This window comes from Rhea americana, unplaced genomic scaffold, assembly GCF_003343005.1.
Source record: "Rhea americana isolate MKP2758 unplaced genomic scaffold, rheAme1 scaffold_2, whole genome shotgun sequence".
Lineage (NCBI taxonomy): Eukaryota > Metazoa > Chordata > Aves > Rheiformes > Rheidae > Rhea > Rhea americana.
In genome coordinates this window covers 8,519,730-8,535,864 of record NW_028186149.1, presented here as the reverse complement: position 1 = coordinate 8,535,864, position 16,135 = coordinate 8,519,730, and the positions used below count along the sequence as shown (strand labels likewise).

At 39.7% G+C, this 16,135-nt stretch overlaps 1 protein-coding gene across 1 annotated transcript in view; it reads left to right on the top strand.

Annotated features, from left to right (window-relative positions):
* Positions 1–8,229: 8,229 nt before the first annotated feature.
* FBN1 (fibrillin 1) overlaps positions 8,230–16,135 on the top strand; it is a 142,150-nt gene continuing 134,244 nt past the window's right edge. The window contains exons 1-2 of the mRNA XM_085303420.1: positions 8,230–8,307; positions 9,236–9,334. Of these exons, the coding sequence (XP_085159546.1) occupies positions 9,283–9,334 (52 nt within the window). The 5' untranslated portion in view covers positions 8,230–8,307; positions 9,236–9,282. The remainder of the gene's footprint in view (positions 8,308–9,235; positions 9,335–16,135) is intronic.

The window sequence follows — 16,135 nt, the reverse complement described above, 5'->3', positions numbered from 1 at the left end:
AATTCCCAGTGTCTCTTACAGGCAGGGTGAGTCAAAGCCGTGGGATCAGTATTGACAGCCTRTTCTGTTATGCTGTAGCAGACGTGCCTTTTAAAAATAAACTTACCTTTTAAAAATAAAGTATTGCTCTCCCAGTAACAAAGGATTTGGGGGAAGTTACGGTGTACTCTGGGGGAAGAAAGAAGGGCTCTAACCTGAAATAAAACTTCCAGTAGCCTAAGGGGGAGCATTTTAAAGCACAAGTTAGAGGCATTGCTTAGCACTTGAGGATATTCACTGGCAAGTGTTACACACCGTCACGTTTATGAGACTCTCTCCCAGAGGGCTTGGATTTGCTCCTGGTTAACTGTTTTTTGAGCTCATCTTTCTTGTCCCTCTGAGCTGGTTTCTGAGTAGTGACTATTACAAAGCCACCAGCGTGCAAAGGAGATGCGTACACATAAGTACACATTCTTGGGTGATCAAACCCTCTCAGCCTCTCAGCTCCTGGGATCCTCTATCCTGTCTCCAGCTGGAAATTTGGAACATTTTTCTTGGTCTCTGAGTTTCTTTGAACTCAGAGGGGTCAGAGAGGCTTGTCCATCTCTTGGGTGCTGCTTGCTCTGGGCACCCTCTTCACTAGGTCAGTCTGCAGCATTGGACAGGGCAGGGTGGCTGGGCGGCGTGGGGTGGTGAGAAGCCTTCAGACAGCAGTGTCAGGCCTTTGGGGCTTGGCTGGGCGCTGGGCCTGCGTCCTGCCCCATGCCACAGCCAAATCCGTGTTGCTGGGCCGGGCAGAACACCTGAGATTGCTGGTGCATTTTTTCATGGGAGGTTGCTAGAAATCTGCCCATGTTGATGGCCATTAGCAGTGATACGCAGTATCGCTGGCAGTAATGCAGGAATTGTGACCTGGTCTCTCCCTGTCCTGTCCCGTGTCCCGTCCCATCCCGTTCCCYCCTCCCTCCCCCTTGGAAGTGAAGTCTGGAGAGGATAATGTTGCCCTATAGCCACTTCTGTTTCCTATTGGGTGTGAGGTGTGTCGAGGGCTACTAAGGCATGGTTTGGTATCCCCTGAGCACACCCTTTCTTTGAAGAAAGTGCCTGCTGATTGCTTTCTGTTCCTGGGCCATGCTTGGCTGGCCCAGCAAATAGTTTTTGTGTTTTTGTGGCGGCATACTCGTGCTTTTTGTGTCTTATACAGCCACGTAAGTTGGGTGTCAGAGTGGACCCACTGACATTCCCATGTGGAACAATTGGGGAATGTGTGCCAGAAATGTGTCCGTCTTTGGCTTGGAAGGAGAACAGTGCCTGGCTGGCAGGTTAAATGAGTCTGTCGCTGCAAAAGAGACAGCAAACTGTCGGAACCAGCATGGAAAAATCTGCTTAATGTCAAATACTATTGTCCAATTGCTGTATTTAGCTGTCACAGTATGATGGGAGTTAAGGTTAGAAAAGTGTTCAGTGTTGCTGCGGGAAACTTGCTTGTCGTTTTGAACTCTTGACTTGCCTATAGGCCTCACGGCTGCAGAGCCAAAGACACCCGTAGAGCTGCTCAGCATGTTATTTTTTTAGTTGAACTGAGCCAGGATTCTGGGACAGCGGTGCTCTTACTGTCAGAGTGAGAAATAGTTATCGTATTAGGCTCTCTGCATGGCAGAGACATCCAGGCTAACTTACTGCACAGTAAAAATCTGTATGCCAGAAGCAATCCTTTGCTTATAAAACACGTATTTTGCATAAAAAAATGAACTGAGATTTTGAAGATGTGAAGTGCTTATCCATTCTAGGATAATAGAAGATAAACTTTTTGTTTTCAAAGTCTAGTGTTGCTTCACAGATTTTCCTTTTTATATTATTGAAATAGCTTTCAAGACCTCGCCTAAGGGTCTTCACCAAATGCTGAAAAGGGCACACACTATTTAAAAACAGCATTCTTTTCTAATATTTAGTGAAACAATTCTAATTTAATAAATCTAATATTGAGCAAAGCAGTCCTAATTTATAGTATATGGGATGTGTGGAAATAAAGGTTAGACGTGCTAGATGTACGTTGCCATTGGCATTTGTGCTCTGTGCCATGTGCAGTGCTGCTTTGCTATGCGTGTGCGTATATGCTTGCTAGAGCTGGATCTGAGGCTGCGCAGGACCTGCCGGGTCGCAGCATCTGCATCTCCAGGCTCCAAGATGTGGAGCAGTGCATGCACAGGCTTGGGAAAGCTGGTTGTTGTGTGTCTGAGCTGCTGGTTGCTGCRTCCTGTTTGCTGGACCATCCCCTCACAGCCCTGCTTTGCTGCTTGCTCTAGGTGGAAGGTGCCAGCTGCGCAGAGGGAGGCACTTTCAGTATTGCTTCTGGGATGCACCAAGTGCCTTGCTTCTGGGTCTCTGCCCTTTAGGTGGGAAGGGACCGCTGAAGGCTGTGTGGTCCAGCCCCTGCTAAAATCAGGGTAAACTTAAATCAGGTTGCTCATAGCTCTGTCTAGTCGAGTTTTGCCCATCTGTAAGGATGGAAATTTTTGAATCTGTGGGAGAGTTGAATAAAGCTCTGGGGAGGTCAGCAGAGCTGTGCCACTTCTCAGAGGGGAACTGGCTCCTAGCATTTGCTCTGAAATACTGAGGAGTTTAACAACTGAAGTTGTTTTATAGTGAAGGTTTGATTGTGTGTCTCTGGAAAACAACTAATAAGAGCTATTCTTTCATTCTGGAACCGTAGCTAGGATTTCTTTGTACATTGGGTATATTCAGACTTGCAGAACCACATTTTAAAGACCAGCCTACCAGGTTTTCAGGTACAGTTTGTCATTCTTTTTAATACTCAATCTATGGGCACACCACTTAAATTTTGTGTGGAAGTGATCAGCAAATACTTTGRGTGCAGTTTTAGCAGGTACCAGCTTTATCCACATAAGAAGAGAAACAGACAAAGGTTCCTCTAAAAAAATAACAGTTGGCTCATGGTGTTATTTTAACTTTTATCTCTTTTGCCAGAAATCTGCAGCTCTACATTACGGTAAACCTATGCTAGCTGCAGCAGCCAAGGAGTTAATAGAAGTTCATTAAACATTTTCTTGCAGGGAAGAGTCCAAATGTATTTTCATAGGAAGAGGAAAAGTGAGTTGAGGGAACGGTTAGAAGTGTTCCCCTCTTGGCCTGCATCTCAGCTCAGCGTTATCAGAAGATCAGCTGTCTCTCTTGCTTGCTCAGCCAGTCTCTGCCCACTCTGTCTAGTCTCTCCGTCTAATTTATTCAAGACCCACGCTTTGGGCTTGATTCAGCCTGGGTTACGCCAGCATTGGCCGGTGCATGGCAGTGCTGCTGACAGAATTTCCACCGAAGCTTAGCTCACAGAAATGCCAAAAACTCTTCTTCCCATGGGAGCAGCAAATGGGCAACGCTTGCTTCAGGAGAGAGCTGTGATTTCCTCGAGGGATCGCAGGCAGAGCAAAGTGGGGATGTGCTGAATTGGCACATCCCCTGGTGCGGGGCTCCCGTGGAACTCTGGCTCTGCTTCAGAATTACCTTTCTCTGCAAGTGCTCCTGGAGAGGACAGCAGCAGCGCTGGAAATGACACTGGCCTGTGCTGGGATCGGCTGCTGCTCCCCACGACCTCCTCTGGAATGTGCTTTTGAACACTTCCTCTCTTCCTTAGGTATCCAATGCTGTGACTGCCTGATTGTATCTGATAGGAAGGCACTGCTAACCTTACCACGTGATTTGTCAGCTATCATTTTGCATTTGTATCTTGTTTAAATTAGGAGCTGATTGCTCTCTAATCACGTGCTATTCAGCCAAGTYGGGGAGCTGCTCACCCTCATGGCAGCGGAGGAGCAGGAGCAGGAGTAGCCAGGGAAGAGAGGGCCTGGTTGTGTGTTTCTGTGAGAGCAGGACTGTGTTGTCCAGCGGAGAGAAGGGACAGCTGGAAAGTGWGCTCTGGGGCAGAGCACTTCCTTGGTGGTGGAATTGAGCACGTCTATCAGAACAAGCTGGGTCAGGGACAGTATTGAAACACTAATGTAGATTTTTTTATCTTATTGTGTGCCTTGTTGTATGATACACGTAAATAATCCATTAGAGATTGCAGCGGCATAATGAGTATGTTTGGGGACCCTTGGTAAAACACATCAGGTTGTTAACAGAGTTAATAGAAAAGTGTGTTTTGACTGAGGAGCTATATCTTTCTCCTAAGTCCTGCACAGGCTGGATCCTTGTGCTTGCACTGAATCAAAAAGTTTGAGTTGCGTGGAGGTGGAAAGCAAAGAGGAATCTTTACTTCCTAATAGAAGTGGAGGTTCCTTGCCTTTGCACCTAAAGAGGAGTGTCTTCTGTTCCCATGCATACAGATGCTGTCAGCTGAACCTGTCATTCTCAAACATTAATTACAGGAACTTTAGGATGAATGTTTCTCTCTGCTATTCTCATAATTTTCTAGTTGGTGACTAACATCTCTTGATGGTTATTCAACTAATTTAGCTACTGAATTTCTACTTGCATGTCATTAATTGAAGACATAATTTGTTTATTTTGGACATCTTTGATGAAACTCTGGGCATCAGTTGTACCTTCTCTCAGCGCCATACCGTTACGGAAATCCTTTATAGTTTACGGATGTGTAAGTGACTCCAAAATAAAGTGGCAGACTTCTCCCTCATTTCCTCCCCCCTGCCCCTCCCTCCAAAAAAAGAAAAGGAAAAGGGAAAGGGCTTACGGATCTGTGAAAACGTGTGGACTGTCTTTTTTGATGTGATCACATGTCTTCTCACTCTGAATAGTCATAGAGAATTTGACTGGAGGAAGATGCAAGTCTGAAACTTTTTGTATGAAGTGCAACACTCCAGGTCTGTGCTGTGGTAACATATGCAATGTACGCACTGGTGTTTATTTTATTCTCTCTCTCTTTTTTTTTTTTTTACACAAAATCTTACATTCTCAATCTCACTGAAACTCTTATTGAGTGATAGGTACTTTGCAGGTAGAGGCAGAGGAAGTCAGTATACTGGAAAGCTCAGAATCTCAAAGACAAACTGTAGGTAAAAGGTGCAGAGTGAGGTGCATCAAGTGGTGAACTAATTTCATTGTTTTTTCTGCTTTTCAAAGATCATTGATGGTTTTTGGTGCATTTGTTTAATTTGACTTAAACTGCTGGCCTGGTTCTGGTGGCCACAGCTATGTTTCTGAGGTGACCTCTGCCCCGTCTTTCTTTTGGAGTGAAGGGAGGTGCTGTGGGCACCATGTGTTGCTTGGGCTGTATACATGCATTGTTGCATATTTTACCTTTACAAAGCATATTTTATAACTTGCTCTGTAGTGCTGTTCAGAAAAACAGTTTTATAGGAATATAAAATGCTTTACTATTCACAGCCTATAATATCAGCAGGAAAAAATGTTCTGTTAAACACAGTGGTGGCTAACTGTTCACAGGCTGTATCTTCGTACTTTATTTGGTTTGAATGATGGTTATTATGATGTAAAAATAGTTGGATTAAAATAATAACTTAGAGAAAGATAATACTTCCATAGGTGGAGGGATAAACTAAGTGAATTGTAAAATCTACCAAGCCATGTTTTATGTGCTCCTCTGAATAGAAACTCTTTGATAGTATGTTTTTATTCTGGTTTTCTGTAACTGAGACCTGGTAAATATATTTGCTTAAACCATTATTATTTCTTTTACTTGATATTGCGAGATACTGTGCTGGGACCACACAGTAGATTATTGTACTGTGCACATTGTCTAATGTTAATGTGATCACGAGGTAATGTTGCTTGAACATGATCTTTACCCCTTTAAATTATTTTACCTTCAATAGCTTTTATATTATGCTTTAGAATTTTTGTTTCATCATTCTTGGTTGCTGCTTTTTGGGACATACGGCCTGTATTTCAGCAGCCTGCAAAAATATAAATGAATTTAACCTTCTAAGTTGCTGCTTTTAAAACATGTTTTACAAATAGACACAAACAACTTTGTTTGGAAGGTAAAGGGCACACCTCTCCCTGCCAGAGAAGCCTACGGTGGAGTTCAGGATTTAATATAGGTTTCTTTTATAAAGCTAGACAGAAGCTTTCTGATGAAAAAGTGTTCCAGTGGAAAATGCACTTGTCAGACTCAAACTGTTCCATGGAAGTGCAGTTTGATGACTTTTTTCTTTCTTTCTGGAAACTAAGAGGCTGCCTCAGAGTTGGAGCTTCTTGGGTGTATGGCTTAGCCTATCCATGTGGACAGCCTTGTGGCTCTCAGGGTCTCTGACTTCATGTTTGCTGGCTCATCTAGGTTTTCCAGGGCCGTGTTTTGGAAACAGATTTTAAAATTAGGTTTGCCCATGGCATGGAAGCTGCTCCTGACTCTTAACTTGGACCATATGGTCCCCAGAAACATACAGTTGCTGAGCCTGAAATTTGCCCACGTATCTAAACATCACTTTGTGATTTTTTTGTTCATAGATTATTACCAACCTGAATCAGAAATAAGTAGTTTATGTCTGCAGTTGTAACAGGTAGCAACAAACCCATTCTGTCTGTCTTAATAGGTTCGATTATTTCTTCTGACTGGAGAAGGTGAAAAGCAATCTCGCTTGTCTGCTTGCCAGTGTTACTTGGCAGTTGATAGTGGAGCAACATTTGGCATTGATGAACAGGGAACTCTAGGAAAGTTACATGGTTATAGCCCTGCAGGGAAGTAGCTGACATTACTAAAACTGAATACGCTGGAATTCTATGAATAGGAGGACTTTGAGTCTGTTACACCAGCTGTAGGCAGGGGAAAGGGCTCTGCAGTTGTGTAGCTCACATTTATCTTGGTTACTGCTTTGTAATTATGCAAAACCAATGGAAGATAATGATAATGTTTGCTTTGACTTAAGTAGTTTCTGGCCAAGCACTTAATGAAAAGACTAGGTGTCACTGAAGTTGGTGTAATTGTAATACTTGAAATTGTATTAACAATGCAAATCTCTAAATAAATACAGTATAAAAACCTTGTTACTCAGAAAATGTGCACATATAAATGTTTGTATATATCAAGATTGTTTGTCTTAAGTTGCCTCACCATATGAGGTAACTATTGTTTACTTAAACATTGCAATGCTAGGGATGAAGAACTTTCTAAAAGACCAAGGACAAAATAATAATAACCCCCCCCTTCATAAAACAATAAACAATTTAAATCTGTCTCTAATATGTATACAGTATTTTATTAAAGCTGTTTCTAGGAAGTACTAGTTTATGGCAAGCTTTAGTTACATTAATCCATTGAGTAATTGCTTGTAATATTAATACATGTTGTAAAATTTTCCTCTGATAAAATTATGAAGCATACTACAAAAAGAGGCACATTTTCTCATATTTGAAGCTGTCTTGCTAGTTTTACTTTTATAAATAGATGTATTAAATGCAGCAGCTTAGGTTAAGAAGACTTAACATCAGTGAGGGATATTGAAGAGTTTCAGCTTTTGTATTTTCACCAATAAAATCATGATAATAGTGTCATGTCCTGTAAGACTTCATTGTAAGCTCTAGTGATACAATTATCAGAAAGAGTAAATACGGGTGAGAGATACAGATTAGGAAGAAAAATTCATATGGATCTGTCATTGAGGAAATGTTAGAAATTCTCACTGCAGTAGGCCCTTCATTCTCTTCGTAGGACCTGTCTCTAAATGCATCAACAGTCTAGATTTTTTTGACAGCAAGTCATTTTTGTAATTGAAGCATTTGCRTTTTTTGACCCCTTTATTTGGCTAGTGTCATGGTTGGCATGTTTCACTCGTATGTATGTGATTTTGCTTATGGACAAAACAGGGAATAGTAATAATGCTTTAGAGTAGAATAAAGAACATAAGACTTAAACTATCGTTCGGAAGGCACTTAATTTCCTTGATGTTCACTAATGATGATGGATGATCCCTCATTTTGTATGTAAGTTGGAATTCTGCTAGCCTGTGGAGAAGAGCCTGAGCATGCCAAAACTTTTCTAATAGAGGACAAGCTACCTTTCCGGATGTTGAATTATGAGAGATGAGTTTTGTCCCTTCTGTTACTGATTTGATTTCATGTTTTCTAATGTAATCTCCAATTTGAAAGAGTGTATATTCTCAAAATAAAAAACTACAATTCAGTTCTGCTAAAAACATAGAGCATTTTTATTTACTGAAATGTACTTTGCAGTGATTCTGTTTTTTTGTTTTGTGCCTCTGCTTTTAAAATGTATTTCTGAGTAAAATAAAAGTTCATCTTTTTTTTCTTCCAGACCCAATGTGTGTGGATCACGTTACAATGCTTACTGTTGCCCTGGATGGAAAACTTTACCTGGTGGAAACCAATGCATAGTCCGTAAGTTAATCCAAGTATATGTTATGACTGAGGTTTATCTTTGCCCYTGTATGTCAGGGTATTTTTACTTTTGTACTAGAACGGAAAAATGTGTTTCTGTATGGTTCCAATAGTAGCTATACATCATTTCTTTACTATTTTAAATGTGTTAAGCTAATATACAAAGTCTTGTGGGCTACAGTATAGTGATGTGATACCAGTATTTAACAAGGGATCCATATGTTCTGTTTAAATCTGTGGTACAGGGATCCAAGGTGTGTTTGGGTTCTCAGGACTGAGCACCTGTGGAATACGTTCATCTGTTTAAGTACACGGAAGAAGGCAACAGCATTGGGCCAGCAAATATTTTTGCTGTGCTTGTTTGGACCATATGCCTGAAATATGTATGTAGGGATATTAGTAGATATATATAKATAGATAGATCTTATTGCTATAAATGTATTTTATGTGTAATGGTACATTGTACCAGAAGCAATTTTTACAGACACTTTTACTGAGAGAGATAAAAACAGTCTCCAAAGATTCTGAGACAACATACTGTCAGATGGGAAATACTGCACTGCTGCATATGTCTGTGGTGCAGAAATAAAGGGTGCATGGTCATGTCATCTCAGTGCCATCCTTCTTTCAAGAGTGCTTTGGTAAAATGGACCACTGTTTCCCATTTCCAGGGGAATCTCCTCACATATCTTGCATTGCCTGTGGCATGCTCCCAGGCCTTTTATTAAGATAATGAAGGTCTAGATTTTAGTTGTCCCCTATAGAGACAGACAGATGAAAAGAAGGAACTCTTTTGGAATTTGTTGTGTACAATTTAAAGAGTTTGTAGGTATTTATTTCATGGTACTGAATGGATCTTTTCTATCAGGTTTTTTGTGTGTTTGGGTTTTCTAAACATGTTTTGAAGCCATGTATGTTTTATTTATAGCAATATGCAGACATTCCTGTGGGGATGGATTTTGCTCTAGACCAAACATGTGCACATGCCCGAATGGTCAGATAGCCCCCTCCTGTGGTTCAAAATCAAGTAAGTATTTCTTCTGTGTCTTTATATTGCTCTTTTGAGTCTGTGAAGCTAGCTAGGTATGTAGCTAGTTCAGCAGTCAATATGCAAGACAAATAACCTCTGAGTCACCAGACATACTTTACCACAGGAAAGAAAGCCTAGCCTCCTGTGACGAAAACTAAAGAATGACTCAGAAACTAGCTATTGGAGACATTCTTTTGTGCCAAATTAAAGCCAAATTAGTTTTATTGGAAACTGTTTATTTGCCAGTTTGTTACACTAATTCCAGTATTTCTTTACTTTCTGGAAAATCCCTTGCCTCCATTTGCACACATATACATACCCATGCACAAACATATAGCACAAAATTTGTAATGATAGAGAGATCACTGTTGGCAGTTGAATTTGAATTGCTTTGTAATTCCATTATCATTTTTAGAAGTATTAGGCCAGACTATGCCATCATATATAAATACATACATTATTTCAAATGAATTAAACAGATGTTACAGCATTTTCCTGCCAGGCTCAGTATGCATCTTCTGAATATAATTTTGCTAACCTTATCCAGGTAAAACTTCTGTAGGTGTTAGAGGTACAAAATTGTTCAAGATTTTTCAGGGGAACAGCTTTTCATCAAAAAAAAAAAAAAAAAAAAAAAAAAGATCAGATGCTTTGAAAACGAAAATTTTCAGAGAGATGATGTTTCCTAGAAGTACTTGGAGTTCAGGTTTTCAAGAAAGGTTGCCCAGATCCAGAAAAAATCAGTAAGATGAAAATCAGTCTGTGAACCAAACAGCTCAATGGCTCATCGTGACTTGTCTGACCTGAAGTGGGATCATGGTTGGTTCATATCTAAGATACCAGCTATAATGTCTACTGTGTTCTCAATTTGAGTGTGATTCTTGTCTCTTAAAATACAAAAGATTTTGATTTGCTATAAAATGRAAAGTTTCTGAATTTGGAAAGAATTGGGGGAGGATTTGTGTCCCACAAATGCCTGAAAATGTCAGAACAACATTTTAACTGAAGTCAATGGCAGATACACTCAGCTGAGGTCTGTAATACTGTTTTACCTGTTTGCTTTGCAAAGCCTTTATCTTGCTGAATATCTTTTCAGACTCTGTGTGTGGTCTGCTTGGCCCATGTATTTTACCTTGCAATTTTACTACTTTCCTAGATGAGAGAGTTTTCCCGTATAACTGACCATTTCAGCTTGTGGCTTTAGCATCCTTTTCATGCAGTAACAGTGGAAAAACAATAACAACTGTGGAATGTAATGGAATGTGCTAAAGTGGTAAATATTGTTCTTTGTAGTTCAACCCCTTTCTCAGGCTCCTGTGATGTCTATTAGGGAGAGGCCTGCACAAGGAGGGTATGGAGCTTGAAGTGCCCAGAGAGGGCTGGAAGGAGGGAGGTTGCAGAGCAGTGGACAGATGTGTTTGTTGTTGCATGCCTGCCTGGGTTTACAGCTACTGTTTTACCAGGTGCATATGTTTTAATCTTGTAAGGCAGTACAGGAAAGCATGACCTTATTCCAGGTCTCCTTTGGGGTACAGACTCCCTACATCTGTTGCATGTTTTTGCACCTTTGTAAAAGCAAGGAATGCCTGGACCTTAGTATTACTTTTTGTCTGTCTGTCTGTCTGTTTGTTTGTTTTTTCCCCTTAGGCCACTCTGAATTATTTATTGAGTCAAGAATTAAAAGAAAAAAGGAATATGAATAAAAATTAAGTTTTTATTGCAGATCTTTGTCTGATATATCCTACTATTGATATCCATACTTTCGGTCTCATTGGAATTGCATGCACAGGTGAATGGGCCCAGAGACTTTGCTACGGTTTTTATTCATGCAACTTCAAAAGCCTATATGTCTTAGTTATTGCAGTTGTTGACAATTGCTTTTTATAGACAAGGATATTCTCCCAATCAGCAGTTTTAAGCAGTGCTGATGTTTTTCTTACGTGTCTATAAGTTGGCCACTTTATAATGTTGCTTTTCTGTGTAATGTAGAAGTATTAGCACTTTACCAATACATTGAGCAGCTGGCTCAAAAATATTATTTCGTATTTAATGAATGCAGTAGTTCAAGATACATGTTGTGTGTGGTCACATCACCTTTATTTATTAAAAAAAAATAATTCTAAAAGGAAAAGGGTCTCAAGTTGTTGTAGTGGGAAAAGACTCTACTGCTTCTGTGCACTCTTTTGTAATAATTTTTATGACCCAGCACCTCATTAGGACTTTAGAACATACACTTTCTGTAAGTCATTTGCTCTATTGGCACTGTAGACAAAATCTATGAATATATATTTACACAATAGAGCACAATGACTCAGATCCGCTATTAAGAAACAAAGGAAACAATACTGTTTGACATCAAAGACTTCTGCCAGCTTCCATTAGCAATGATTAATATTTTGTCAGCATATGCATTTAATATGCATTTGTGAACCAAATACTAAGGTAAGAGCTGTACCTCTGTTAGGATGTTTGACAATGTTAGTTTTAAGAGAGGAACTTAAAAACTTTTAAAATGTAAATACTTCAATTTAGTAACCTGAAATGGGGCCTTACCATGAAGAAAAGTGAACTGAAGGCTGTACACTTTTATTATCTCAATGAGTATGTCAAAAAGGCAACACTGAAGCTGGATTTTAAATAAGATGATGCAAATCTTACTGCAGCTTTACTTACATGACTGATTCTGTGGATATTTTTTAAATCTGAGTCAGGATGCCAAGTTGAGTAAAGACAGCACAGACTAGCATTTACAGGGCCATTACTAGCATTAGTGAAAACATGCATTTGTTCATATAAGTGTATTGGCAGTACTTCAGGCTGTATCTAACCCAGAGAAGAGAAAATCCAGAATTAGGAACAGTGCTCAATTCATAATACCTTCTGTTAGGAATCTAGACTTCTAGTAGGAGACAAGTTTAGGGGCTGATGATTTGGCATGCTTCACAGCAGACTCCCAAACACGCTGCAGGCCAAATGCAGCACTGAAGGATATGGTACCTACAGAAATCAACTGTCCTTCAAGAGATGTGTTCTAGTTCGGGTGCCAGTATATGGGACTATGTAGAGCAGATCTGTGGATCACAGAACTTGCTTGCATTTGTCTCAAGGCTTTGTAAGTCTGTTACATAACAACTTTTAATACATATTTTAACAAATGAGAAGAAAAAAATATACTAATGTAATACAAAATATCAAATTAAAACAAGATGATACCAGATCATCAAGCTAGTGTAATTATCAGGTCATGTCAAATAATCTTGGTTGTTTCTTATACCACTCTATAACAATCTGGTATGGTCATAGTTTTGTTTAGTTTTCAGCCTCAGGTGGTGAGATTATAGCAACATATGTAAATTAGTGATCTTGTCCCAATTTTTGGCACATAGATTATTGCCAGTTATCTTTCCATGAGCACAAGGATATTCCGTTGCTGCTCAGATTTACACAAGTTTTGTTACATTTAAAATACAAGTAACAGATACAGGTGAGAAAATCAAGACTTCTCAGAGTTAAACATATGGCTCCTGATTCATAAGATAATTTGAGTGGTCTTTTGGATATTTTAACCGATGTTGATATGTGGTACCTAAGGTATTAGTAGTTGGCCCAGGATTTATAGCATGTACAACCATAGGCAGAAGCCAAACTTGGGATAGCTCTTGCAGAGTAGTTGTCTGCTGGAGTCAAATGATTAATGCAGTGTGCTCATGTAGATTGGAGAGCAAAACAAATCCTTCAATTTTGATTCTTAAGAAGGTCAACTGTTGTGACTTTTTTGGTTACGAATCAGCTTTAGGGAGCTGATTTGTGGTTGAAAAGATTAACTGGTGGCTTTCTCATAAAAGATTTTTGTAACATCAGTGAACTTGCTGGCTGGTTAGTGGTTATTTCTGTGCAATTCTTGAATTTTTGGGTATGCTTACAGTGTGTCTGGAGATATGATTGCCACGTGTGTAGGCATATCCCATGTGGCTTTGATGTGCCTGTAGCTCTGAAGTTGCACGTGAGCAGACTGCTGTGCAGCGTCGCTGTGCTCGCGTGTCCTGGGACAGGGGTTGTCCACCCTTCTTGAGCCTGTTCTGACAGGGCTGCTCAGTTGTTTTGTCCCAAATCAACTAGAGTTTGGGTACTTTGGCATTACCTGAGCCATCACACTGAAGTCCTCCTCCAGGAATTTTGCGGGCACTGTGGGCACGGCAGCCTGGGTGCTTGGGGTTGACTCCAGTCTTGGGCAATGCGGGAGATGTCTGCTTACAGCCCAGAGCACAGCACTTTCTTGTTTTCTGCTACTGTTGGAGACATTAAAAGCTCTTAAATTTTTAGTATTTCTAGAGTTTTTAACGCTACCACAGGCTTTCCCACTAATGTGCAGCCGGCAGTGAGGCAGTGCGTGCTCTCACAGTGGATGTAGCCTGTGGTTTACAGCCCAGCTCTAGCTGTGATCTCCTGAGTCAGTCGGTCGGCAGAGGAAACACACTCAGCATCTGGGATGCGATGAGACTATCATTCCTTGTTTACAGCTGCTGGCAGGCAAACCCCTGCGTAATGCATAGCCTGGGCTGGAAGTGTTTCCTCTGCAGTGGCACAGATTTCTGTAAACAGAGACCCAGCCTTTTCTCCTGGTGCCCTGTGCCTGCTCCTACCAAGTGCTTCTTTTCCTAAGCAGCTGGAGATACTGCTGGTTTGCTTTTTTTCCTGTGATAGTTGCAGACCCTCATATTTTATAGTTTGGAGCTGCTGAATACTCAGCGTATGTGTTACCTTTGAGCTGCTTTTGGACATTTCATGAGCTGTACTAGTGTGTCGGTATGCTCTGTAGGATGAGGTTTTTACTCAGTTTTGTTGAGAATTTATTAGGAAAGTCAGAGACTGTTATGCTTAAGTGTGCAACTTAYAGTTTCACTTGGTTAAACATTACAAACATTATCCACACAAGATGTGTGCAGATGTGTTTGATCTTTTTGGCTCTTTTGCAGGTTTATAAAGCTAGATTCCTGCAGCTACTCCTGTTTTGACTTCAGACATTTCAAATGCAGACTGTTTATAAATTGGACCTGAAAGAGAACAATAATTTATTAAGAACAATAATTTATTAATATTGTTAACATTTCATATGCATGCTGAGATAAGGCATATGAACTGGCTTACTAGTCTTAAAGTAATTATTGTGCTATTTCCTTGAGTTTCAGACAGTATGATACCTTGGAACAAGTTATTTTATTTACTGGAATATCTTCAGTGAAATTAATGGAATTGTTGATATAACTGAGAAGAGACTCTGGACCTGTATTAATATAGTACTTCTCAAAAATGCAATCTTAAAATCATCATCCAAGCTGCAGACAGCATTTGCATGTATTTCTATAAACTTCTGGAAGGCTAATATTTCAGAGTAGTTAGTAAGTTTTTGGAAATAATATCTCCAAAATCCCCTCAAAAGAGGACAGAAAGTTAATAACAAGTTTACTGTGACTGTATGTCACTGATTTGGTTGCATAGCAATAAGGGAGAAAGCTCACTGATTTGAATGGCTCTTTCCAGTAATGATGATTGGACATCCCAGCAATCTCCCGTAATGATTTTACTTTAAAAAAGAGAGAGAAATATTTCACCTTGGAAAAGTTTCTTTGAGAGCAGTAAGACAAATTATGGAAACTTTTTTTTTTAGGGTTCTTTGTAAAACCATTCCTTATCCTAAAATGGGGAAATATACTTTGCTTTCACTTGAACAAATAATAGGAAAATCATCATATAAGCTACTGTTAACCTTTTTATCTCAAATGTAGTTCAAACTGTTTAAATGGCTTTGGTCTTCATGTGGGAATGGAAATTAGCTCTTGGCATAGCTTGCTCTAATTGAAATCAGTTTGTGGTTTTTAAGTTCCTTCCCTGCTTGACAGATGATATCATTTCCTATGCTTTTTGTAATCCCCTCTGTTTTTCTAAGATTGTATAAAGCTAAGTTGAACTACACATTTTAAAGTAACTATATACCTTTTTCTGACCTACTTAGGACGTTGTCCAAAAATCTTCACCAGATATTCATTGTGTTTTTGCAGAAAATTTTACTTTTTGTTGAGGAATGTTAGTACATTTTTGTTGCCTGAAGTACATCCAAAATAAAACAAAGATGTATCATAACTGTTAGACACACAAGAAATGTAAGATACAGATTTTACTTTTATAGTTGAAAAAGTAAGTGTACTAGTGTTTTAAATGTCAGGCTGTTTTAAATCCTTTCTTCTAATAGCATATTTAACTTATGTAGATTCATATTGCTATAGATGGCAGTAAAGCTAAAATTCCTCTTTCTGCTTAAAAATAAAAATAAAATTTCATGCACATACTTTTGAAATGCAATAAGTTAAATGATGCTTAAGGGCTTTGTGTAACACACAAATTTGGTTGTTGACCTCCCACCTGTTAGCAATAGACTGTGGCAGCAATGCAATTTGTAGTTTTTCAGTCTTGAGCATCTCAGCGTGGTATAGGTATTCAGTGCCCTGTGGCCATTTACTAAAACACTGTCTGGGAGCCTTTCATGTGGTCCCTGTTAGGAGAAAGCCATTTCCTGGCCATGCACTAGCAGTGCTGGCCCCAGTGAGCTGTGTTGGATACAGGAGCAGTGAGGAGGATGGGATCGGGACATCCAGCCACTTCTTTGCAAATGAAAAGCCAGAAGCTTTAAATTGTTCCTGACATCTAGTTAAAAAACATATTTGTCCTTATTATCTGAAAAATGCAGCACAGGCTTTTATGCTTCACTGGCATGGGACTTGAATTCCATTTTCATCATTA